Source organism: Paroedura picta, chromosome 6 (genome assembly GCF_049243985.1).
Source record: "Paroedura picta isolate Pp20150507F chromosome 6, Ppicta_v3.0, whole genome shotgun sequence".
Lineage (NCBI taxonomy): Eukaryota > Metazoa > Chordata > Lepidosauria > Squamata > Gekkonidae > Paroedura > Paroedura picta.
Window position 1 is genome coordinate 67,700,827 of NC_135374.1, and position 27,287 is coordinate 67,728,113.

The 27,287-nt window shown below is 40.7% G+C and overlaps 1 protein-coding gene across 5 annotated transcripts; it reads right to left on the reverse strand.

Moving 5' to 3' along the window:
- Window positions 1-26,735, reverse strand: PRRG1 (proline rich and Gla domain 1). Of its 5 annotated transcripts, none has more exons than XM_077342934.1 (4): window positions 26,311-26,735; window positions 8,623-8,651; window positions 6,350-6,510; window positions 1-4,832 (listed from the first exon to the last, which is right to left on the reverse strand). In XM_077342934.1, exons 1-4 carry the CDS (start codon window positions 26,718-26,720, stop codon window positions 4,308-4,310), a joined length of 1,125 nt encoding a protein of 374 aa, XP_077199049.1. In that variant the 5' UTR covers window positions 26,721-26,735; the 3' UTR covers window positions 1-4,307. The 5 variants fall into 5 exon arrangements, with proteins under 5 accessions (XP_077199049.1, XP_077199050.1, XP_077199053.1 ...); XM_077342935.1 differs by having other exon boundaries at window positions 26,430-26,570; XM_077342938.1 differs by lacking the exon at window positions 26,311-26,735 and adding an exon at window positions 22,699-23,450.
- Between the last annotated feature and the right edge of the window lie 552 nt (window positions 26,736-27,287).

Here is a 27,287-nt window from a genome sequence, read left to right on the forward strand (position 1 = left end):
TTTTGACACATTCTTGTATTTTTATTAATTATATAATAATATTGATAAACCAAAGTTGTCATAAGCCTTGGTTGTGAACAATACGGTAAACCAAGGCTGTGCAACAGAACCTTTGCATTCTGGCCTAGCGTCAAATATTATTATGAGACACCAAATATTTAAAAAATAGTTTATTTTGCATATCAAAATTCCACAAACTTTATACAACGTAAGCATGTTAAAATATCAATCTAAATGTAAACCATATTTTTTAAATATTTAATACTGAAATAAAATTGAGATTTATATGCACCGAAGTCTCTGGCTCCCATGACAACTGTCAACACAAAGTAATGGCATCCATAGCCTCGTTGCTCTTGAGTAAGATGCAAGCACCTAGAACTTCACAAGATCATGGCTGTGATATCTGATGCAGAGAATGTTTCACCTTTTACTTTTTTATGTTTAACTTTTAACTTCACCTTTTACTTTTAACTTACCAGTAACTTAACTTACAATAATATGTTCCAGGCTTTCAGAACACAAAGGTAAGGCTGTGTATCTTACTATATTACCTGCTGCAGGAAAACAATTCCAGTCAATATATTTAAGCACATTTCAGTAAAAAAAAAATGAAGTTCTGTATAAAATCATTTGTTGTGAGTTGGATTAATGTTCAGTCAAACCAGAACAGCAAAGCACAAAAATATAGCTATTATAAAATCCTCAGATTTAATAGCTCATAAAATTGGAATTATTGAAAAAACAAATTTATGTAAGGAATGGAAAAAAACTAAGATATCCTATAAAAACGAGAAGATTACAGCTGGTTTGCTTAAAGAATCATGTTTGTGTTACTTGATAAGCATGGACTCAGGAAGGTGCAGAGAATGATCAGTAATCTCTTCAAAAAAGTAAGTTATGCATCTTCTTATCTGTAACATAAAATTCCTACTACAGAAATACTGATTAACCAACCATGGCCTAGAACAGGTGATCCATGTAGTGAAGGATATCAGCGTAGCACTTTCAGTCATCACTTCAGATCAACATGGCCAGCAGTGGTCCCCTGCAGTGTCTGATTCTGTTTCAGGAGGAGCCACCAAGGTATATCTAAATGTTACCCAAAAAAACATGGGAATATTCTGGGGCAGCTGAATAGTGGATTTCTTTCTGCCCCGCCCCAAGGGTTTTCTCCAAGTCAGAGAGGCACTTTGGCGGAGAAGTGATGGATTATGGTTGTGCACTAAGAACATTAACATATAGAAAACTCACACTGCTCATTTGCAAAGTATCCTGTGTACCCTTTTGTTGCAGGTAAGTTATTAAATTAGCCCTTTGGCACTGGAAGGTTTAAGGAAAGTCCCATCCAAGCATAACAGAGCTAAATTTAGCTTAACTTTGCTTAATTTCTTTGCTGGAGAATGCACACATTATACTTGTTGCCAAAATGGATTATACATGTAACTGTATACACATTTCCACCCATTTCACAACTTGCTTGTTAGTGGCTTGCAAATCATTTCATGTAGGGTACATGTGTATCACATAGATTAAATACTTTACTGAAAGACGTTGGTGAACTTATTAAAACAACCAACAACACTGTCCTTAAGATTTTGCAACTGAAGTAGAAAAATAAATTATACCTTTACTACCTTAGATATTTTTGCTGTGAAAGACAGGCAGGTTTGAAGAGAAGCAAAACTAATATGTCACTCCTATACTAATGGACATTACTGTATAAAAATATGACTGGCTGTTAGCTCAACCAACACCAACACATTAGAATCCCCTCAAAGAAAGGAGTGGACATGATCTACCAGTGACTGATGATCACAAACTTTTCCTGCTTCCTTCTGCCAAGTTGATTCTGTTGACAGAAGCAGCAGAGAAGATTTAGCATCCCTTCCCCCTTCTCACCTAAGACAATCAAATCTATTACTCCACTTGGGTCATAACTCAGGGATCAACCTTCCACTGCCTGGAAATGGATGGGGACAGAGGAAAGCAGGGAAGATCCACAGACCATGCACATCTGATGCAACATTTAGAATAACTATCACCTGATTCTATATTCATTGTTAGCATCCTCCTTGATAATACAAGAAAAAGGAATTGACAGACACAATGACAGCTAAACAAAACACATCCTCATTTTATAGAAACTAAATATCCCTGCAGCTTCATTGAACCCCAGAAAGATTTCCACTTGAATTCACACAAGTAACTTGTCCAATGTTTATTTGAAATCTAAAGTCACTCTCCATAGAGCATGCACCTGTCCCCTTGCAACTGCCTTCTGCCAACACCTATATAGCTGTGTGACAACATCATACAGAAACAGGTGTATCCAGAATCAACCTGTACCTTCCACATTGCTGTAGTGCAGCAGCATAAAAGATACTAAAACTGGTACTTGGAAGTGAACTTTTATAAAAAGCTTCTAAGCTAATTTGTGCACATTCCCTGTTATCCCCAAATCATAAAATCCAAATTAAATGTATCTACACAGTTGGACACAGACCAGCCACACACATCCTTCCTGCTGCCATTAAAGGTGTGTCAAGCAAATTAAAATAACTTGAAAAACCATTAACAGACAGTGATAAAATAAATCAATCAAAACACCCATTTGAAATTCTGAACATGCCCTTTTCCAGTTACCCTCCTTTGAGGGCAGGTAATTCTGCTGTGTTACTGTATTGGATTCAATGAATAATCTAACCATACTATGAGTAGAAATACATGATAATTACCAGCTGCTTCTCTATGGGATTCATTTCTCTAATGTTATTGGGGAAAGTGGTATGTAAGTCTAGGAAACATTGGCAAGCTCCTCTTTGGTAATCAATGCAATATGGAAGCCAAACAGCTCAAAGAACAGAGGGGAAGGAGTAAATACTAGCAAGAACAGAGATAATTTGTACCTCTACTTAACTTCATGTGTTGTTTTGGCATCTCACCTCCCTTACACACCAAAAGATCATGACAGTGGGTATATGCATCAAATAAGTTCTTATTGCCTCCTACTGTCCAATTGAAATCAAGAGTAAAAGTAAAGAGTCTTGCACCATTTTTCAATATTCTGAAATTGCCCTGAAAGTAAACATGCCTCCCAAATCATCTGTGCTCTCATATCAATAAAAACTATTAGAAATAAATTTGCTTTTAGATTTCTTTCTCAGATGTAGATGTAGACCTCTTATCTGCTTTTAAAACTTGGCATACACAAACACAGAATAACCAGCTGTAACAAACGCTCTTTGTTGAAGTAAAACTCACCCCTTCAAAAAGAACGGAATGTTATACACCCTGGAAAAGTAGGCCATTTCATACATTGTAACACATGAAATTAATGCAAAATAGGCGCTGGTCACCAAGATGCAGCCAAATGCAAATAAAGCATATTTCTATATATCACTTATTAGGTGGTACAGAGAGGAAACAAATAAAAAGGTTGACAACTGAGTTGTGAGCAGGAGGAAAAAGTTACCCCACAAACTATCTGACTGTTGCATAATCACTCATTTTTAACAAAAATAAAATAGAGGAAACCATTGTCTAGGACTGATTTCCTCACATACGGTTTTATCCCCTATCTCAAAATACATTTCTTATAATAGTTATTCTGGTCGATGGGTAGAATTCTAACTCCACTGACATAGTAAATAATAATACTTATTGACTGAGAATTTCAGCCAATCAATATTTGAGTTCACATTTTAAAATCAAAATATGCTTTTCATACTTCTCCCCCTTTCAAAGCAAGGGTTTTTGCTTGAGCATGATCATCAAAATACTATATTTCTCACAACAGAGAGCATTTTATATCAAATAGTTTTAACAGCACTTATGGCAACTAACTTTCTTTGGTATACTGTGGCAAGATTCACATTTATGCCATGAATTTGCTCATTTCTGTACTTGCAGACTTTGACTCAAAGTAAAGCCCTTAGTGCAGCTTGCAATGAACCATGGCATCTGAAAAATTCTGATTATAAAAAGCATCTTTTGGGGAAATGTAAATACCTTTTTCTAACTTTGCCATTAGAAACCCTTTATGCTTGCAATAAATGCACTTTCATCAATAATGTAAAGTAACAGCAGCCAATGGAACTGGCATCTTGGGAACTGCCAATTATCACTTTGTCTCCCCCTCTGCAAACTCTGTTGGGGTGGAAGTTCTGCAGAACAAACCAATATTGGAGTAGAGGAGGGAGTGGTAAATTAGTTAGATTTTCAAACATTAAGCTGAAATAAAGTGCTGGGGAAAAGTCAGGGTCTTTTTTCTCTTTAATAAAGGAGATATTAGTGTTTTTCCTACTTCACTTGATACCAGTGGGAACAGAAAGTACTGAAGTTCCATTAACCAAACTAGCATTCACTATGTCCTCATATTGGGGAGGTGGATCCATTTGATTTGCAGTTTCATTTCTTCTCATTCCATTTTCACCAGCAACTTCTTCATATGATGGAGGTGGGTCACAATTGGATAGCCTCGTTGACACAGAATCTGAACGTCCATCTGTGTAGCTCAGATATCCTGGAGAATGCCCATTGCCTTCAAACATGTCTTCCTGAGGGGAATGAAGAATGCTGAGTGGCAGAGGAAGAGGACTTCTTCCATCAGTAACAGTTCTGTCACCTGTGGCCTCCCTGGTACTGCCATGTGCATACATTGATCGTCTACGCATTTTCTTTTTGAGGAGGCATCTCCATGTGACAAAGATGATGATGAGAATAATGAGAAGGCCAATGATTAATGGAAAAACAAGATAAAATGGATACCAGTTATGCCCACTGTTCATTTCTCCATGGATTCCTCTTGTATAACTTTTCCAGAATTCCCTCTAAAAACAAACCAGAGTAAAGAAAATGAGAGTATTTCCCCCTTAAGTTAAATGCACAACAGCAAAGCAGCAAAAAAAATTAACTTTCTATAGGTATGAACATGAATTCATATATTCATATATAGGTATTAACATGAATTTTTATAAAAGGGTTCAAACAGCTATTTCGACTACCATCAGAGGGTTTTTTATCACTTCTAAGAGCAATGGCATTTTCTTCTCATTAGAAAAAATTATCTTCTCTCAGATAAATTTGTTTTCAAGGTTCCCTTAGAAGTGAATACTTCTGTGGTCTCTCTTGTCTCTATTTCCTTTCACCAGGTATTAAAACCTAAACGCTCCACTCCAGCAGAATTAAAAGGACAAAAAAAATTGCTTCTTTATAATGCTTGGCTACTCCAAAGCAAATTTAGACCCAACTAAGCAGCAGTCATTATTCACACAGATCAGGCTTTCTCAATCAGGGTTTTGTGAAACCCTGGAGTTTCCTGATGGCCCTGGAAGGGTTTCCTGGATGGGTGGGAGTTAATTAATTTTTTATATATATGTTAAAAATTGTTGAACATTTACTGGATAATATGACAATATATAATCATGTCAGCCCCCCCCCCCATGGCCCCTGATGGGCCTGGAGGGGGTGGGAAGGGGAGGTGCCCCAGGTGAGCGTGTACACAGCTATTCTTCCCAACCACATTCTGTACCATCACACCACTTCTGGGGCTTTTCAAAGCTTAAAGAATGTTTCAGGGGTTTCTCAACGGTAAAAAAGCTGAAAAAGGCTGACACAGATGCATATCTAGTACACCTGTGTTTTCCAACTACACATGTTAACAACATGGAGAAGTGAATATATTTTCTATGGCTAGCTATGAAATACAATGGTATTCTTGAGACAATAAATGAAATCTAATCTATATGTTACCTTTAGCATACATAACCCAAACATGCATATTTTGTTATAGAAAATTAGCTATATATGTTGCTACTGAAAGTAAAATTGTCAAAATAAAATTCCTCAGTAATTCTAACAATGATTTAATGTGGAATGAACTTTTAAGGACAGTCTTAAGATCTATCCTTAAGCATATTTCTTGGCCCGTGTCTTTTAACAGTGAAACTTCAATTCTGTTTTCCCCTTTTTTACCCCTATAAATGATGTTTCATTCACTCAAACCTCACAGCTCTGAGCCACAAAACATCTTTATTCATGGGTGTAGGTTTTGACACAACCAGTTAATCAGATGTACTTACCTGTAGAACCAAAGAATTCAGCCTCCCAACACAGTTAGTCAAACTGACTCACTCCCTGTAAATGTTTCACAGAAGGGCTGCCTCACAGAAAGGCCTGTTCATGTCCAAGACTCTGTAAACTACTATATTCCTCCAGTTCTTTAAATAATAATATTTTGTACTGTATCTTTTCTTTTGCAAGGTAACACAATATGTGAATACTTAATCCCAGTACTTGATTACAATCCAAACTACTAGACTTCCTGCACCAGTTCAGACGAACTTACAGTTTTCTCATCGTTTTCAAAAGCTTCTCTTGCTTCTTCATAGTCACAGCGTTCTTCTATACATTCACGTTCAATATTTCCTTGCTTAAGTTCTTCCAAAAATACATTTGCCCGTGGATATCTTTTTAATACAGAGTTTGCTTTAGTATCTGTGAGGAAAACTGCAGACAAGAAAACAAAAGTAGTATTGGAAAGTGATTTAAAGTTTTAGGTTAACACAGGTCAGTTTCTGGGATCAGAGCATACTACTTGTATTTTTATTTATTATTTTATTTATTTGTAACATTTTTAGGCCACCGCTCCTGGCCAGCTGGCTCACAGTGACTAACAACACATAAAATAAGAGTAAAAAACAATAACCCTAAAAACCTTCCACACCAGTCATCCCTCACCCCACCCTATTTGTAAGTTTGTAAGTTTCTATTCATAATTAAAGGGGTTGTAAAAGCTATATTTTTAAATACTCGCCATTACAAAGGGCAAGTAATGACATCACTGGCAGAGAAGCAGAAAATTCAAGGTATTTCAGATTCTACCATCAATCTTGTTTTGAATCGAACTAAATGTATAAGCCCATATTCATTTACTTTTTAGATGGATGTTCATTTGTTTCCAAGTGTAGCAGAAAAAGGGATTATATTATTTATGGCACTTATGGGCAAATCAGAAGCCAGCATTTTAGGGAGGGAAGTTCAATAGGTTAACTTGTACACAAAAATATAGCTACTAGGTAATGTGTTTTTTAAATGGCAATTTTTGTAATTTTAATTTTAAGAATTTTAGGAATACCTCCTTCAGCAGCAGGCACCCTGCAAATTTAAAAATCACAACTTAAAAAAAAAAGTACAACTCTGTGTCTACTTAGGTAGTATGTCCAACTTGCTTTAGGACTTCTTGATGTGTCATGAGGTGAATTAAAACTGGTTCTTACTAATATGGTATTACAAAAGAAAATAATTTGTGTGTGTGTGTGTGCATATATATAATATATGTATGTATAGTCCATTCATCAATGTTCAAGTGTTCAAAAATCTCAGCTTCACTCTGGAAAGCGTGATTCTAATTCTTTCCACCACAGCAAGTCTTCTGTGTATGGCCTATTAACCCACTAATGTATATACAATCCAACTTGAATCTGGAAATACACTTGACTCCCCTCCCGTAAGTAATTCAAGCATAGCAATGAAGACTTTTGGTAAAACAGAGAAATTAACTGATAACATATTATGACAACACTACCCACTTCCCTCCCTCATAGGCAAGATTTCCCCACCATTTTCCTTTCCCTGTCTAACCAAGCTACCCTATAAAACTGTTTTCTTCTTTCTTAAGATCTATTCCACCCTTTGGCAGTCTGATATTTTGCCTGTTGGCTCAGCCCAGGAATCTGATGGATCAGGAGTCCGCTTCAGTTTAAACAACTTAAATGGCACTTGAGAAGATTTGAAATTAAAAAATAAAGTATTTTATTTAACACAGATGGGAGAAATATCAGGAGAAATCAGAAACTTAAAATTCTTAAGTAAAACCAGTAAATGCACAGTTCCAGCTTTTCATAGCAACTTACTTTTTCATGCAGAAAGCATTTTGTTCCAGTATTTTCACTACAAACACTACAATATTCTTCCTTTGAATAATGTCTATTTCAGTTACCAGAAGGCTGGTACCTTCCTTCCAGTACCCAACCCCCTTCTCTTGAAAAAAATCATCTTGAATTTTTAACAGAATCTGAATGTCTCTAAAGGCAGTTTCTAACCACAGCAGACCAGGGACCTCTGTACTCTTCAGATCTGGGGAATTTTCTTCTCTTTCTTGAAAATATATCCCCCTTTCCTTGGCTTGAATGGGAGTCTCTATTTACTTCCCAAACTCTTCTGCCAACTTTCCCCCAGTTCTCCATCCATATTAAACCGCGTTCAAGTACCACTAAAATCACTTTCTCCAGTCAATGCAAAAATCTGACTGTCAATACTCAGCTCAGTCAAAGCAGAAATCTGGCTGACTCTCCTCAGCATGCAGCTCTCAAATCCTTCTCTGCTCAGCTGATGCTAACTAATTAGATTGCTTGGTGCAGCCTGTCACTCAAGCCCCTCTGGCTCTGTGAAGAATTAACCCTTCAGTTCTTTACTCTTTTTCTAAGCTTTTGAAAACTGCAGTCCGCCACATATGTCTACATGGAATATAGCCAAAGGAAAGAGAGGGGGGAAATGCACAAAACAACTTGTGGTGGATATAAGTAACTGATAAACTAGAAAATATATGAAAAAGCTTACCTCTATCCATGTTTAGCCACTGTAAGTTCCTGTAACACAATAAGCAGCCCATTGTCAATAACATGAAACCAAAAAACTCTCAATCATTTGCTTATACTTCTTGATAAATAGTTATAAAGCTATAGCATCACTATAGTACTGGTTCTTACCTTTAAAACCTTAAATGGATCAGGGCTTGTGTACTTGAAGGACCACCTCCTCCCATACTATGCAGCCTGCCAGTTAAGATCTGTTCTGCTCTCGGTTTCCCTGCCTGGTGGTTGGGTGGCAACCAGAGCCAGGGATTTTCCTGGAGTGGCACCTCATTTGTGGGCGCTTGCTTTTTCTCAGGTGTCATGATGAAACGTATTTGCTTAGTCAGTATTTTAACTCAGGGGCTGACCTTTTAAAACAGACATAGTGTGTGCTTAGTTGAATTCATTTTAAGCTGTTAGTGACTTGTTTTTTAGTCCTGGGGTTTAATTTATCACTCTTAATGTTATGTTTCCTTATGTTAAGCCGCCTTGGGATGCTTCCCCAGGATAAGTGTCATAAAAATTCCCTTATTTATTTATTTATTTATTTATTTATATGTATATACAAATAAAAATAAATTAAGAATTTAACAAACATAATTAATGTATATAGTTACTTTCTATGTATTTCTTGATTATATAAAGGGTTTAGATTATATAAAGGGTTTAGCAGTCCCAGGCCCTTGGGACGTTTGCCTGGCCTCGACCCGGGCCAGGACCTTTTCGGCCCTGGCTCCAGCCTGGTGGAATGAGCTCCTGGACCCTGTCGGAGTTGTCAGCTTTACGCAGGGCCTGCAAGATGGAGCTCTTCCACCAAGCATACGGTTGAGGCCAGGGTGGGGTCCCGACATTCGATCTAGGACTCCCTGTGTCCTTTTGATTGATCTGGTGCCTCACTCCCACTAGGAGAACAGCAGGATGGTTGTCCCCTGGCTGAACGAGGGGGAATAGATAGTTGTTTTTGCCTACTGCCTTGGTATTATTAATATTTATTATTAAGGGGAATTATGGGGTTTTATTGCATTTTATTATTTTATCCTTGTAAACCACCGTGGGCCAAGCCGGGATCGGCAGTATATAAATCCAATAAATAAATAAATAAATAAATAAATAAAATTGAAGGCTGATATATTGCATCTGAGTAATAGAGCAACACGTGAGAAGCCATTTTTGAAACAAGGAATGAGATCAGAAAATTGCCATCAACCATGGTACTCTGTAGGAATTTTGCATAAGTGCAAATGCCTGCCAAGTCCCCAAGCAGCCTTGAATAAACACCATTACCTGTTCATGACCCAGGGCTGGCTGGAGGATAAAGAACTGTAAAGAGCAAGGGACACAATCACAGCAACAAAGACCAGTTTCACAAGGTGTTGCTGTTACTACAGCTCAATGCCCTTCTGCCTTGTTTATCTGTCACCTTTCTAGGCTATGCAAATGTATTTGTTTAAGACTCTGAAATGTAATGAAAAATATAGAAAAATAATTAAACCTCACTCTGCCTAAGTGGAGAAAAAAGGAACCTAAGAGGTGCCATTCAGTCTTTCCTATGCAGTCTGCATGTGCCGATTCTAGAGAGCAAACGCACAAGCATGCCCTGCAAAGTAAGCAACTGGAGTGCTTGAATGGGGTAAGTACTACTGACCTCATGTGAACGACAAATGGCAAGTCTTGTCATCTTAAGCCAGGGGTAGTCAAACTGCGGCCCTCCAGATGCTGGCAGGGGCTTCTGGGAATTGTAGTCCATGGACATCTGGAGGGCCGCAGTTTGACTACCCCTGGCTTAAGCTATAGAAAACTGACTGTTACATTTTAAACAAGCCCTCTGTCAACCCCCCCACCTGCGTTTTAGTCAGACTTCCTCAACAGCACCCAGCAGATCATTCAACAGAGCAGGGACCAAGCCTCCCGACAGATCTGATGCCGGTTCTGTGCCTCTTGGGAACTCAGCTGCCAGACCAAATAACAGCAGTCTATGTGCTCATGACAAAAGTGTGGAATAATCAGTCCTTGATCATAGGGTTATCAACATGCTAACAGTGCTATTCAGCAAAAGTCCTAAATAAAAATTGACTCTGTAAGGGAATGGGCCGCATGAAATGTGGCCATGCAGTAAAAAAGAATTCAGGCATCAGAGTTAGTTCTGCAGAGCCTGCAAAAGGGCGCTCCTACGCCAGGCATTTGGTTGAGGTTGACCGAAGCTAAACAACATCAACTGGGCCTCTGAACTGCCCTCCCCTGAACCTCAAGGGGGTTAGATTGTTTACTGTTAGAATATTGTTTTCTCTATTTATTGCTATTATTATTACTGTTACCTTTATTTGATATAGTCACGGAGTTCGATGCACTGTTCTTTGTTTACATTCTATGAGAACTGCCCTGAGCCTTAGGGGAGGGCAGTATATAAACTAAATCAATCAATCAATCAAATGTTTAATTTTTCAATTCCCGTTTTACCAGAAAACCCACAACACTGGGTTTGTAATTTTTAGCATAGCTTTGCAATACCATCTTTAGACATTTTAACGTTCTGTTTAAGAAGGCAGAAAAAGTTCCTTATACTTGAAATATGGAATCTTTCTACCTGCTATTTAACTTAAAAATTGCTCAAAAAAGCCCATCATGTGTGAATTGTTTCTTATGAAAAAAAATTTTCCTATTAGGAGAGGGCACCAGCATTTACTTTAAAAATTTAAGTACCTATGTTAATTTCATGCCCCAGTAACATCAAATTATTGAACTGTAGTTGTGAATTTCCTGTATTCTGCAGGGGGTTGGACTAGACGACCCCAATGCCTTCCAACTCTATGATTCTATGATGTGTAAAATAATGGATGGAAGCTGACCTTCCCAACAACAGAACTGTAGTAAAAAATCATAAGAAGGAGGACCTGCAACAAAAACAGAAGCAAAGCAATGACTTAAGCATTACCTCTTCCCCATAAACCATACAACATGCACATGCATTTTTCTTCTTTTTTATTTTTCTATGCTGAAACCTCTTAAGTCTGTGTGTGGCTGTTCTGCAGCTGTAGGCATCTGCATGGCCCTATCCACTTTTCTATTAATAAAAACAAGTTTGGGTCCCACAAGGTGCTGCAGGTTTGGATTAAATACTAGGTACCCCCAAAGCACAATAATGTCACCTAGCCCTGAATTTCACCAATCTGAATGTGTTGTAAATTTGCCTCATAGTGCTGACAAGTAGGCAAACAGAAAGCCGCTTGCCCATCCCCAAACCTAAGCAGAGACCATAGCTCAGAGACTGATCATATGCTTTGCATCATTTCAGTCCAAGGTTTAGTCCCTTAGTCTTTCAAAGGATCTGAGATATTAGGAAAGACTCTTCTTATCTGTCTGAACTCCTAGGGGGACACTGTTAGTAAGAATAAACTCCGATCAAAGGTCTAATTATATGTTTTATGGAACAGGGTGATGAGATATCAAACGTAGATGTTTCCAATAATACAAAAGAACCAATGATGATTTTGACTACGTAATAAAATATGGAACTTCCAGTCGTTCCAACAGATGGAACAAATGTTCTGTGAAAAAATTCTGTGAAGCACCTTTGGGCATTAGGTTATAGATAAACCACAGAACTCCAAAGGCACCTCTAGTTTTACATCATAATGCATATGGCTGAAACCTGTGCCAATTTTATTTAAAAATGCATTCTGGCACACATTCAACCTTGGTGAAGCTTACTCAAATTAGAAATCTTCAAAGTGCTCAAAGGAATCTTCTGTTTACTGGAACATGGTGGAAAGCTACACTAATGTCTTTGGATAGCTGCCCCATGACATATAGCACTCCATCACTAATTTAAAGAGTAAAACAGCCTCCAGTAAGACAGCCTTTCTTACACATAAAAGGCTCTTTGAGAAATTACTTGAAATTCGTATTATGTGGTGTCCAGGTGGTTTTCATACTCTATCAGAACAAAGGCCAAAGCAGAAGTCCATACATTTGTTTAGGCTTCGATATGCAATTCTGAGGACCTACATGACAAGTTCAACTCTGCTGAACTGAAAAATCTACCTAGTTTCTCTTTCAGGATCAGCATGGTGCGGGTGAGATACTCCCTTCACCCCTGAACTAATGCCTAACTGGGAGACACTGTGATAGTATATTTGGTCTGGACCAGATAAGTGGAAGAACCACATATTTTGACAATCTTTATCCAATTTGGATAACTTCACTTGTCTATGGCATGTTACATTCCACTGCACCAGCTCCATTCATCTGGGCAGTGTCTTTGGTCAATGCCCTTCCTGCAGACAAGTATTTCTGTCATAGCCCATGCATCAGGCTTTTTGGTAGTTTGGAAAAAGATACTAGAAGTTCAAGCCCCCATGGTTCTATCCAGAGAATTTATGAAGCAGAGATTGGTAGGATAGCTTTTTGGTAAACAAAAATGACCAATGTAAAAACTAGACATGTCATAATAACAGTTGATGCTGACAAGATCAAATGCATTCAAGAATTCATTTTTTTAATCACAAATTTATCAAAGTGGTGATTTCAATATGGAAATAAAACATAGAATTCCTCTTGGTCGCTCACCAATTATGAGCTTGAACCAAACATGGAAAAGCAAAAACATAAGCCTGATTACCAATCTATCATACTTCCAATAGCCGCTTATTGCTGTGAAACGTGGGATGATGAAAAAATTGGACAAGAGGGTAATCAATTCATTCTAACTCTGGTGCTGGAGAAGGCTTCCGTGGGTTCCATAGACAGTGAGCTCTAGCAGGGGATCCCCACCTCCCTCCCCCCAGGCAGCTCCACTGAGGCCTGGTGAGGCCACGGTGTGGCTGCTTGGAGCAGGTGCAAGCTCTGGTGGGGGCACCCTGCCTCCCTCTCCCACCAGGAAGCTCCACCAAGGCCTGGCAGATGGAAGGCAGAGAGAGACCAGTTGGGGATGGAGTGTCCCCTACCCGATTGGTTCCCTGGGGGTTGAGTGCCCTCCCCAAGGGTCAGTCAGGGAGGTGGAGGCAGTTAGGGGTGGAACATCCCCTACCTGATTGGTGTTCCAGGGACAGTGATTCCCCAGGGGTCCAATCAGGTAGGCAATGCGTCCCAACTCCTTCCACCATCCCTGTCTGGCTTGGATTGGTCACTGGTAAAAGGAAACCAGGCTGACAAAGAACACATCAAAATGCACACCAGCCAGAACATTGCAAAACTAAGAGAAGTTGTGAAAGAACATTGTGGCAACAGCTGACCCATAGGATCACTAGAGTCACACTTGACTGAATGGCTAACATCATCAAATTGTGTTATTTTCTATGGTTTTACAGATGTTTTATTATTACTGTTTTAAAATATTTGAGTTGTGATTCACCTTGACTATCCTGGAGAAAAATTAACTGTGATATAAATATGATCCCAGTCCAGTAGCACCTTAGAGACCAAGATTTCCAAGATAAAAGTTTCTAAGAGTCAAAGCTCCCTTTTCCAGATATCTTTATCTGATTTCACCTTCAAAAGTTTATCCCCCCCCCCCCCCCCCAGCCTTGCTGTCTCCAAGGTGGTACTGGACTTTAATCTACCTCTTCTACTGCATGTCAAAATGGCTACCTTATGAAACAATCAATAAGTAAAGACTTCAAGGGCAAATAGGTCGAAGAATCTGGGTGATGCCATTTGCAATAGAAGCCGGAGCACTGGCTGCAAGATCAAATAATTTATGACCTATATTTTATCTGGTGCACACATTTGCTTCAAATCCTGTCATTTGCCATGGGAATCTTGCATTCTGAAGAGCAGAGTCTTCATAGTTCATGAGGTCAAATTATAGTAAGTTCATTCAATATACCAAGCCAATTGTTCTGGATTACTCTGTTCAGGCCCGATTCAGACAGAGTAGTGCACTTAAGAAACCCTAGGCATCTAGTTAGCTTTCCTATATCATATCATTTGATTCCTGGCAAGAGGTAGAATTCAATGTCTTTGGTTTATTCTGGGTACAGCATACAAGTAATACTATTAGAAGATCTTTGCTTCCATTTTATCCTGTATCATCATATAATGATATACTTCTTTAACACTGACTAGCACAAAAGAAAATTACACCATCCATTACTCTTATATACAGGAGAGCAACCCCCGGAATACATAAAAATATCTTTCACAATCCCTCAGCTCAACTTTCCCTTTTCATCTCTGCCTCCTCCACCTTTAGTTTCACTCCCTTCTTTATTTTACTAATTTTAATCTCTCATCTACCCTGTGGTGACATTGGCAGTCCATAGCAAACTGGGTTGGGGTTGTCTAGTATCTCTGGAAATAGCCACTAAGATCTCAGATGGGCATACACTTTTCTTCTATGATTTTGGGGGATTTCTGATCTTCAATATGGGTTTCAAATGTTTTATATCTTTATATTTTTCTGCCAACCTAGGGTTTCACCACAGCTTGGAGAAAAATCCTTCCTGTGAATTTCTGGCTTTATTGTAAGATTTGTTGATCCACAATCTTATGTTCCATGTCAGAATTAGATATAATGATGCCCAAGTGCATTTTTTGAATGCTGCTCAAGATATAACGAAAATCCTTCTGGATGTTCAGCCTGAAGAGTCAAGGCCATTTTGGCAGTTCTCTCAGCTTACTGGCATCATGATGCATACCTGCACAAATGCTTTGATAGAACCTATTATATAATGAATAGAAATGATTTGGCTCCATACATTATTTGTATGTTATTACAAAAAGCAAATATATCTTCAGAATCTTTCTTGACATGAGAAGTATTTCCACATTAAACAGTGCATGCGAAGATTTTAAGAATCATTATGAATTTAATAGTGATAATTAAGACTGTATCCTTTTTAAATTCAAAGAAGTTCACTACTTGCTTGTGCCACAATATTTTTCAATTATAATGCGGCACTGTAAGTTCTTACTATTGTCCCCACGCCCCTGCCATGCACAGAAAGTCTCCAATTGTCTGAGGACTGTTTCCACAGCAGCTGTTTCCCAATAGATGAATCGGTGAAAACTCATGCGTCTAAATACAGATGCCTTTGTTGCTTTCTGGAGGACAAAACACTAGATACTCATAAAAGTTACATACAGTAGATGTGCCCTTCTGCAAAGTAAAACTGGCACCTGCTGAGTTACCTGTTCTTTCACACTGTAATATTTCTGAAGAGATGTTGTTGTTAGCACTTCCTATACTGCCTCAGTGTTGGTTCAAAGACTGACTTTGGTAAAATTAAACACAGATCAGATCAGTAAAGTGGTATTGTCACTGTAGTTATATTTGGAACAAACTTTGCTACATGCAACTATTCGTAGAGCTATTGATAGGCCAGCTTTACTGTTTGGACTATTCTGCAGAGTTGGTGAGAGTTGCTCAGTCAATGGAAAACCAAGACGGGACACAAAGAGGCATATACATTTACAGGCTCTGTCTTGGTACTGCTCTTCCAGTAGCACGATTTTTGTCAGCTTGGTATAGTGGTTAAAAGCAGCAGCTTCTAATCTGGTGAGCCAAGTTTGATATCCTGTATTTCCACATGCAGCCAGCTGGGGAATGTTGTCATCACAGAGCAGTTTCCCTCAAAACTCTCTCTTCCCAATGGGTATAACCCTGAGGTTACATGTAACCCAGTTGGGAAACTCTAATCAAGAGTGAGTTTGCTAGAACCATAGAGGGAGTAGAGGAAGTAATGGAGAAGGAGAGGTCAAAGGTCAGAGCATGGAATTATAACCTTCGAATCTTTTGAATGCTGCTCCTTCAGGGGCAACTATGCTCTTTATGCAAGGTTTGGTGTCTTTTAAAGACATCTAGTGGGTGACTGTAGGAAATGGAATGCTGGACTAGATGGGTGCCAACAACTTCCTAATGGTTTCTTCTCACTCTGACAATTGAACTACAATTCTATTAGGAGGACTTTGTCCTTGCGTCCAGCCCTTCTGATCAGGTATCTACAGGTTTATCTATAACAGACCACCTGTTTGTCCCATATACGTTGTTTTATATTTTATCCTTTAGTTTCAATGGAAGCTTCAGAAGTGCATGAAAAATTGGTGGTACCTGTGGATTTATAGATTACTGCTCAGGATATCTTTTTCAGTCTTTAAATATATCATTGCAATTTGCATTATACCACTAAGGTTTTCTGGGCCTGCTGGAATTCTTTGTACCAAATTTAAATTAGTCATATGTTTTAAATATTTTATAAACGATTCACATTATTTCTTGAACTCAAACATTTCTGCCAACACCCTTACATTAATCTTATGTGAGCCTGTGCTCTCACATGCAGTATCTCTTTGGTCAACAAAGAAGAACTCAAATTTATTGAAACAAGATTTGTCTCCCATCACCAGCCTAGTCATCAAGTTAAAAAGTACTATGCTTGGTTGTTACCTAACATATCAAGAAATTGTGCTTGCTGAAGTCTCATCATTCTTACCTTGTCCACTTGTCCACTTACAGGGCAATACAGCTTAAGCAGCTGTTTACAGGTTCTCTGGTTCATTGCAGGAACTATTCTGGGAATTCTAGCAAATCCGTTTTTGTTTCACTGTCATGCTTTGTTTTTCTTTCAATGCCATGTAATATTTGCAGCTGCAAACTTTATAATCGTATACCAGAGGCAACTAAAATATGGAACCAATGAACCTTTCTGAACTCTGCAATTCTTGAACTTAAAATGGTTATTCTAGGTTTTAGTAGTTTTCTAGTGTTCCCCAGAACTGTTTCCTTCCATGTACCCTTCATTCAAGTCTGTGTATGTCCATCCATACTTGAAAATTTTAATACCCAATAACTCCTCCAATCCTTTGAAGGGGAAAAAAATTACATGTTTTGATCTCCTAAGTACAGTGAAACATTTACCACATTGTGGCATATTTTTTAAACATAAGAATAGTCTTGCAAAGAACTGAAGCAACAGTGTTTTCAGAAAGGCATACTAACATCTCTTTATTCAGTTTAAAAACGCCATGTTGGATCTTTTTATGATATGGAAGGGTAACAAAAAGTTTTGTTTTTAAGTATTCATTCTGGAGAGTTTAACTTCACCCCTATATTTACCAAGAAAAAGCTGTACAATTCTAACATATATCTGTAAATTATTTAGGTTTCCAATGCAAAGTACAAAATAACTAAGCAGAATATAAGCAGCCAGCCAGGAAGCAAGAGATTTCCTGCCCTAAGCTATCCACAGGGACTCTGTTCAACAACTACCATTTGACTAAGCTGATCCAAGTACACTGATTGGTGCCACGTCTGACAGGCAACAACTGAACACAACAGCAAATAATGCAAAGGAACAGGATGTGCATGATACAAATAATCTCACATAATTGATTCATTACCATAGGGGCTACAATACAGCATTTAAAATTTCCCCACATTTATTTTATTTAAATATTTATTAGTCATTTTTCTTTCAGAGCTCAAGGAGACTTACAGCATAAATAAAAATATATATACAATAAAATACAATTTTATTAAACATAAAAGCCAAAATTTAAGACCACAACCAAATGCAAAATAAAACCATCTTCAACTGTCCCCTAAAGACTGAAAATGAGGGGGCTAGGTGTTTCTCCCTGGGGAGATTGTTCCTTAACTGTGAGGCTGTCACTAAAAATGTCATGTACCCACCAAACAAGCTTCTTTAATTGATTGGACAGTCAAGATGGCCTCTTCCCTGTAATCTTGATTACCAGCAAGGAACATATGAGAGAAGATGGTCCTTCAGATATCCTAGTCCCTAGTCATGTAAGACTTAAAGACTGAAATGAACTCTTAGAATTGGGCTTGGGTTTGTACGATTAACCTGTGTAATTGCTGTAATATCAGGGTCATGTGCTCCTGATAGCTGGCCTTGACTAGCAGTCTAGTCACACCATTCTATGTTAGCTGCAGCCTCCAAATACTCTTCAAGGGTAACTCCAAGTACAGTGCACAGCAATAATCCAGTCAAGATGTAACTAAGGCATAGATCTGACTGACCCAAGAACAGACATAGTTGACATATCAGCCAAAGCTAGGCAAAAGCACACTGAACTACTGCAGTCACCTGATTTTTAAAGGTCTGTTGTGTAGCACTCCCAAACTGCAAACTTGATTGTTAAAGGGGAATATAATTCCATACAAGACAGAAGAGATCTCAAGTCCCAGGTGAGCCTTTCTATTAACCAAGGAAATGTTGTATTATCAGGATTACGTTTCAGCTTGTTCACCTTCATCCAGTCCATTACTGACTCCAGGCACTAGTTCAGAACATCAAGAGCATCCTTGATATTAGATAGATGGGGAGACCTTGATGACACGTCGTTATGTGCCCTCTTGCCAAGTTGGTGCGGAGATTTAGACTTGGGTGCAGATGACATCCAGCTCTTCCTCCTGAAGGAGGGCCACCCTAATTCACCCCCAGAAGCTTTAGCCAGATGTCTGGAAGCTGTGTAGGGATGGCTCAGCTAGAGCTGTCTGAAGCGCAACCCTTTAAAGATGAAGGTTCTAAGGCTAGGTAGAAAAGGTCCAAGAGTGGAAGCATGACTACCCAATCTGGATGGAGTGCAAGTATCAGTGACACACTCTGCCAGGAATCTGGGTGTGATCCTAACTGCCTCCCTCTCCATAGAGGCACAGGTCACAAGAGTAGCAGGGCTGGCATTCTTCCATCTGCGCTAAGCCAAACTACTAGTGCCCTACATGGCCCCAAAACCCCTAGCCACAGTGATCCATGTGATTGTAATCTCTAGACTGGACTTCTGCAACTCTCTCTATGCAGGCCTACCCTTATCCTTGATCCAGAAACTGGTCCAGAATGCAGCACACGGGGTTCTCATGAGAACACACTGGAGGGCCCACATCCGGCCCATACTCTAACACCTGTAATGGTTACCAGTTGATTGCTGGATTAAGTTTAAGCTTATTACCCTTAAGGCCATATGAAGTTTAGGTCCAGTGTACATGAGAGACCGCCTCTCTGCCCATGCGCCCCCCCAAAAGCCAACACCAATTGGCTAATGATCCTTGGACCCAAAGAAGTACGTTTGATCTCAAACAGGGCCAGGTTGTTCTCTGTTCTATCCCCCATTTGGTGGAATGAGCTCCCAGAAGACACTCAGGCCCTGTCAGAGCTATCACAGTTTATGCAAAATGGAGCTTTTTCGCCAGGCATTTGATTGAAGCCAATGACAACACTTATTGGGCACCCAGAACCCACTCCGATCCAAATACACTCACTCTATGGGGGTGCATCTGTAAGGCTACTGTCACCGTGAATAAACATTTGTTACCTATGTTATGAGTACTGCTTACATTGACACATTGTTAACGACACACTGAACCATGATGTACAGTATCGACGCAATTTACGTCCTCTGTAAACTGTCTTAAGCCACAAGGGATAACAGTATATAAATCTAAATAAATAAATACTGGTGACACTGCAGTCCAAATATGCTGAAGACCTCTTCTAAGGGCTGCACACAGTTCCCTTGGCTATGATGTAAAATCCCCCAGAACACACGAAACAACTCAGCTGAATGATTATGTACAGACACAATGATGGCCGAGAAGCCCTGCCTTTTTGTCTCCATCACCACCCGGGAACAGGCTCTTATATGGGCTCCATGCTGTGTTAATCCCTCTCGCGCCAGCCTTTCCACCAGCAGGGCTCTAGCCATCACTCCTCCCATTTCATCCTCATTGGTGTTCCAGGAAGCCAGAGAGGCTAGCTTTGTCTGCGGGGTGAAGGTGTCAACAGCCCAGGCCATTTCCCTGTTCCAAAGAGTGGTCAGGACCCTTAACAGACTCAGCAGCAGCTGAAGTGGCAACGATGGCAAGTACCAATAGGAAACCATCAGAATTAATCAGGCATGGAAGAAAGAGGAAACAGTAACTCAAAAGCTATCAGGTAATGATCTGTCCATGACAAGGGAGTAAGCTTTAACTCCCTTCTCTCCAGATCACCCACCTCATCAGAATAATAGACAAGACCCAGTATGCTAAATGTATGGGGCCAGGAATTACTTGGGACAGGCCCATGGTCATCATGGAGACCATGAAGTCCTGATCAACGACCGACAGCCTGGCCTCCTGACAACTGTTCTGGTATTTCCTGGTGTTAATAGTAATAAAAAAATCACTGCATCCATAACCACAGTATTGCATCAGCTACTAAAGTTCGCCAAAACTGAAGGTTCTGTCTAAACACAGGCAACACAGTGAGCAGGGACTGGGAAGGAAGTGGAGGTTTGCATGAGCACATAACAGGAGTTATCATACTGGTGGTGCTGCTGATCAGTGTGATCACTGATGCAAGGACATACAGCCTAAGGCGAGTCCTGTACTTTCCCTGTCTTTGCAGCTTTCATTTCTAACTCTGTCTCTCTACAATATTTTATGAGCATTTGGAGTTAGAAAATAAATGGTCAACGAATTGAACTTCCCCCATTCTGCAATTTTATTAAAACAAAACATTTCTGTCCTGCAGAAATTTCCAAAGGAGTTCACCAAAAGGTTACAACAAACACAACTAACAATAAAAGCCCAAAGTCAACAGTTTGCAAATGAATCATTATACAAATACAACTATTATCAGTAACCAGATGCAATATGAGACACACGTGGGCTTGTATTGTGTAGGCAGGGTAGGGAAGAAATTCACTGGCTCAAGAGGTCCTAGGCTTAGGTCCCTGGGGGACCATGTTATTATCGCAAGGGCTGTGTCTCCCTGCTCCCTTGGCTCCTTAACAGCAATGCAACCCCCCCCCCAATACTGAGAGCAGCTGGAGGTGAGACTTCAAATAATAAGCACTAAATTGTCAGCTACGGACAAGTCCTACAGCCCAAAATGTGGGCCCAGAGATCTGATGTGTATTTTGGAGATGATGTCCTTCCAGCCTAAATACCATTGCTAAGGCCATGAGAGGAGGTAAGATAGGCAACCTTTGATCATGCTGGGATCCAGCACAATTGAGAATTCCCTCCAATTCTGTATTGCACTGTAATCATTATTTGTGTTAGATTCTGATATCTGTGAGCTCCTTTGGTAGTCAACACACCACCAAAAAGCAGGGTTTAAATCAAAATAAATAAGGACCCACTAATTGTTCTGTCATGACTAAAAGGTTATTGGCATCCAAGCAAGCTTGGAGGGGCTGTGGAGGGCGGTATACAAATTTAATAAATAATAATATTAATCTCCAATTGAAAAGGACCAGACAGTAGGTGACATGAAAGAGCACTGCCCAAGACTCTGGAGAGCCGCTGCCAGTTTCAGCAGACTTTGATGGGCCAACAATTTGATTGGGTATAAGGCAGCTTTGGGTGTGTGGAGCCCCACACTGGCCCGCTCGAACTAAAAAATGGCCGCCGACAACAAGAACCCGCCGAGGAGCCGCCGCCGCGCACAGCACCAGGCCACCAGGGAGCCGCCGCACGAAGTCACGGCCTCCCTTCTCCACTCCTTTCCCGGGCCACCGCCGAGACAAGGACGCCGTGCCGCCGCCGCCCGCCCTCGAAAATGCCTCCTCTTTCAGGTACGTTTCCTTCCCTCACGCTGCCCTCGCCTGTCCCTCGCTCTGCCCCCACCTGCTAGCGCCCACTGTATTTTTTATACAATGGGCTTTTTTCCTAGTTTCAAAATATTACATTAGTTTGGTTAACTGGCGAATTGAATCAAAAGTAGACATAAAATAGACCATAAACTGAGTTGTTAGAAAACTTACATGAGTTAAGAACTATTTTAATTATTCTTTGTTTAGTGGAATATATAGGAATTATTCTCTCCCCCACAAAATACATTTCCTACTATCTCACACACAAAATTCTGTCATTGAAAACAGTACCCAGCTTTATTTTAAAAGGCTTCCTTCTTCAGAACAATGCTTCCAGTTTAGATACGCTTTCTGGTGAAAAGCAATTAGAGGGCACTCAAAACATTTTTGCAGCAGATACATTTTAATGGCTTGCAGAAACCTAACCCAATGCATGTATTAGAAGCCCAACTGAAATTTAAGTCATTCCAAGGGAGGTAGAAGCCACATGTAAATACATAGTGTTGCCTATGTAATGGTCGCTTACCATAGGGGGGCACAGGCAGCAAAGAATTTCTAGCATCTATTCACGTAATGAAGATTTTTGATTGGGTGAAGGCAGCTTCCTCCTCAAGAGGCCCCTGGACCACTGGTTCTCAGCTTGGTTGCAAGTCTACATCAGTGACTGCATTATACATTTATAAAAATTTTTAAAAATCAAGGGTTCAGTGAAAGAATCAGCAAATGCAAAACACAAAACTTAGTCTGGTATTTATAATGACTATATTTAGCTTTTCACATTAAACATTGCTTTTGGGTCAACAGTTGCCAAAACAAACAAATCCTCCACTGAGATCCACATTTCTTCGGGGCTAACAGTTTATGGGTTAAAAGTTTTCCATTTCTTTTTGTTTTCATATCAGTATATTTTTGTGAGGCTTTTTGCTCCACTCATTTCAATTGCTGATGTTCCTAACTTTGTCTTACTTTGCATGAAAAAACATTATAAAATGTATTGGAACTATAAAGTGGCATTAAAAGAAGAACTCATTGTGTGATTTGCAGAAGGAAAAGGATAAATCAAAACTGGAATTTTATTTTTTACCACCAGGACATTAATAAATTACTCTTTTTTGTTCCAATCTTGATTGTAGCTACTGTGGTAACCAAGCAGTAACAATTGACAATGAAGGAACTGGTCAATTTCACTCCTCTAAATTATTACTAAGTTTGTGTGGGTTTTTTGTAGGTTCAAAAAATACAAAAAGACTTTACATCTGTTGGGAAGCTCTCAATGGAAACTCTAGATCAGGGGTAGTCAAACTGCAGCCCTCCAGATGTCCATGGACTACAATTCCCATGAGCCCCTGCCAGCATTCGCATTCGCTGGCAGGAGGGCTGCAGTTTGACTACCCCTGCTCTATATTCTAGCAACAAGACTTAAGAAGAAATGCAATAGATTCATTTCCTGTAAAACTCTAGATTAAAAAAAACCCTGAAGCCTGCTCCAGCTCAGGGGTCAGGGCAACCCTTCCACAGACATTCCGTAGCTGATAGACTACATGGATAATGCATTTATGACTATTCAATAATAGGCCAAGTCTTCCATTTCACACATGTACAACATTCTATCTAGGAAACAGTACGCTTCTTACAAAACAAAACAATTCTTAGAAATTACTGAGCCCTAGACAAGCCTCTTGTGGCGCAAGAGCCTCTTGTGGCGCAGAGTGGTAAGGCAGCTGCCTGAAAGCTTTGCCCATGAGGTTGGGAGTTCAATCCCAGCAGCCGGCTCAAGGTTGACTCAGCCTTCCATCCTTCCGAGGTCGGTAAAATGAGTACCCAGCTTGTTGGGGGGTAAATGGTAATGACTGGGGAAGGCACTGGCAAACCACCCTGTATTGAGTCTGCCATGAAAACGCTAGAGGGCGTCACCCCAAGGGTCAGACATGACTCGGTGCTTGCACAGGGGATACCTTTACCTTAGACAAGAACATCAAGAATTACACCAGCACAGTGGCTGTCATTCACAAGAGAGGCTGTTTTTATAATGCAATAATACCAAGCTTCATCATGAAATAAACCATTCTACGGGTTCATACAAGCACATTTTCTTGCAGCTGGCATGATGTACAAAGACTTCTGCTTACAAGCAGATTTTTATTGTTCCAGAATCACTGTTAGTCTGTCACAGCAAAAGTCTAACACCTAACACAGGCTTTTGGGACCTAATGCCTACAGCATTAGATGCAAAGGGCAAATCATTACTGAACTGACTTACAGTATTTGCTGGCGTATAAGACTACTTTCCCCCCCCTGAAAAACATGCCTCCAAGTGGGGGGGGGGTCATCCTATACGCTGGGTGCACTTCAGTTGGGATAGACATAGTGGCCCATAGTACTGTATGTGGGATACAGTGTGTATGTGGGATGTAGGATAGACATAGTGGCCCATAGTACTGTAATGTAATGTAACAAACTCTATATTTTGAGTGGAAATGTTGGGGGTCGTCTTATACGCCCAGCCGTCTTATACGCCGGCAAATACGGTATATGGTAAGCATATCTTAACCGTTAAGTACATAGCAGTGGTATGTGGTGCGCATGAATTTTAACCCTTGTTGTTGTTAGGTGCAAAGTCGTGTCCGACCCATCGCGACCCCATGGACAATGATCCTCCAGGCCTATTTCATTTTAACCCTATTTCATGTTAATAAACTTTATGCTTGCTTGAGTGTATTTCAAAGAACAAGGCTAAGCAGATGTATATATCTTTTGGTTTTAGCATCAAAGCATTTATGCTGATAAACCAAATCCTTTCTGATGATTTGCAACAGTCAACACACAAGCCCAAATAAATATCATCAATGCTTCAGCTAATGTCCTGATATTTAAAGAGCACATTTGACTGCACAATAGTACAAAAGCAGAGAGTCCATAAGTTAGACAATAACTAATTCAGTGCAGCCACTTGGCAATGATTTTTAGTCTTTTCACAACTAACTTTGGAGTACCAAGCCAGCTTTTCCTTACATGATGGCAAAGAAGAAAACACAGAAAGGACTATAAAGAGGCCATGGCTCAGACACTACAGAGGTGACAAGGCATAAAGGAGGTCAGCTTCCTAGTAAGCTGAACATGGATTAATATGGTAAGGAGCGGGGAAGTGAAAATACAGGAGAGGAAATTGCTTAAGGTCCTTTCTTTCACCAAAGGTGGGACAATCCCCTTCTTCTGAGAGCCAGTTTGGTGTAGTGGTTAGGAGTGCAGACTTCTAATCTGGCATGCCAGGTTCGATTCTGCACTCCCGCCACGGCACTGATAAAACTGTTCTGACCGAGCAGCGATATCAGGGCTCTCTCAGCCTCACCCACCCCACAGGGTGTCTGTTGTGGGGAGAGGAATGGGAAGGCGACTGTAAGCCGCTTTGAGCCTCCTTCAGGTAGGAAAAAGTGGCATATAAGAACCAACTCTTCTTCTTCTTCTAAACATCTTCCTCTTTTGACTAGTCAAAACCAGCATTTATATCCCTCTGTAGTATTCACCAATTCACTCTTGGAGATCAGGGTCGCTGCAGTGTGAATCAGGTATTGTTTTTACTTTTCTAAATAGTTTGGCAACTACAAAAAAAGTCGCTATTTTGATTGTACCTCCAAAGTAATACTCATGTGCCCTACAAGAATTCAGTAGGAAAATCCGTTTCATACATATATCGCTACCTCAGGAGCCAAGTGCGTCCTCCTGTACTGGAGCGGCCACCCTAGTCCAAGACTCCAGTGTGCCGCGACAAGGGAAGATCTCCCCACCTCCCTACAACTAACTCAACACGGAGGCCCCGCTTCTTCCCCGCACGGCGGCCCAGCGCTGCCAATGGGACGGCAGCATCCTGAAGTGCTTTGCTTTCGAGGCTCGACGCCGCACCAGCAATCGACGTGACGAAACGGAGCAAACAGGAACGGGTCCTTCCTTCCCGAACAGGCAACCTGCCGCCGGACGCCCCGCTACGGAACCAGCCCTCTCGACGGCAGCCACCCGGCCCAAAGCTTCCCCAACAGGCTCCGGCTTTGTTATCCGCTCGCGGCTCCGCAGGCAAACAAGTCATCCGTCCGCGTGACACCGCCCTCCACAGCCCGCTCCCCGGGCACCGTCACAAACTCACCCCGAGGAAGACGGGCCACTTGTTCGGCAAGGCGCCCACTTTGCCCCCCTCCGCCCTCTTCCACCCCGCTCTGCCGTGCCGCGCCGTGCCGCGCCAGCCGCAGGGAACACGGGACTCACCCAAGGCGCGCAGCCCGCGACACGGTCCCTCCGCGCTCCCAAAGCCCCAACGCCTAGGGATCGGGCCTGCTTCTGCGCAGCCGCCACTCCCTCCCCCACTTGCGGAATGAAGGAAACGGGAGCCTGGGCGGCGGGGATCGAAGGGAGGGGGAATGCCGCGCGCTCAGCCCCGCCTTCCTGCCGCGAGTGTCGCTTCCCTCGAGTGCTGCGTTCCTCCCGCTGCCTGGAAAGTCTTTGTTTTGGCTTCAGAGTCCTGAGGGGACCGGGACGAAACCGACTGAAGAGAATCATATTCGACCATGTCAAATGAATACTTGAGTTGCAACAACAACAACAACAACAACAAAAGATCAGAAGATTTTTAATACTTTTACTGACTCCCTGTGATCTTGGCCGTACAAAGGTTGCTCGGACAGGATCGGTTGATGAACAGTTTGCTGTGGCCGGGAGCCCCCCCCCCCCCCGCGAATCAGCAGCGTGCTTGCGCCTTGCATTTTAAGCACAAAAAAAACTGAGTCCAATAGTACCCTTAAGAGTTAAGACCAACAAAGGTTTATTCAAGGCATGAGCTTTCGAGTGCAGGCACTCTTCCTCAGACAACTGTGCATGTACTCGAAAGCTCACGCCATAAATAAATCTTTGTTGATCTTAAAGGTGCTATTGGACTCAATTTTTGTTTTGCCACTTCAGACTAACACAGCTACCCACTTGAATCTCTCATTTTAAGCATGTACTTTAAAAAGCACAATCATATTTTCTTTGCAGTTCTTATTCTATGGAAACAATGGGCTAGTCAATTCAAAATGTTCCTGAAATCCAGTAATCTCATATAATTAACCAGTTAGTTATTCTTGATGT

What these genes read in the sequence shown, in the direction of transcription:
- PRRG1 (XM_077342934.1), bottom strand. Translation starts at nt 26,720, where the DNA reads ATGATTCTCTTCAGTCGGTTTCGTCCCGGTCCCCTCAGGACTCTGAAG. An exon ending in GTGGCTAAACATGGATAGAG is followed by an intron (nt 6,511 to 8,622) that starts GTAAGCTTTTTC and finishes TCTTGTCTGCAG; the next exon opens with TTTTCCTCACAGATACTAAA. An exon ending in TTGAAAACGATGAGAAAACT is followed by an intron (nt 4,833 to 6,349) that starts GTAAGTTCGTCT and finishes GTTTGTTTTTAG; the next exon opens with AGGGAATTCTGGAAAAGTTA.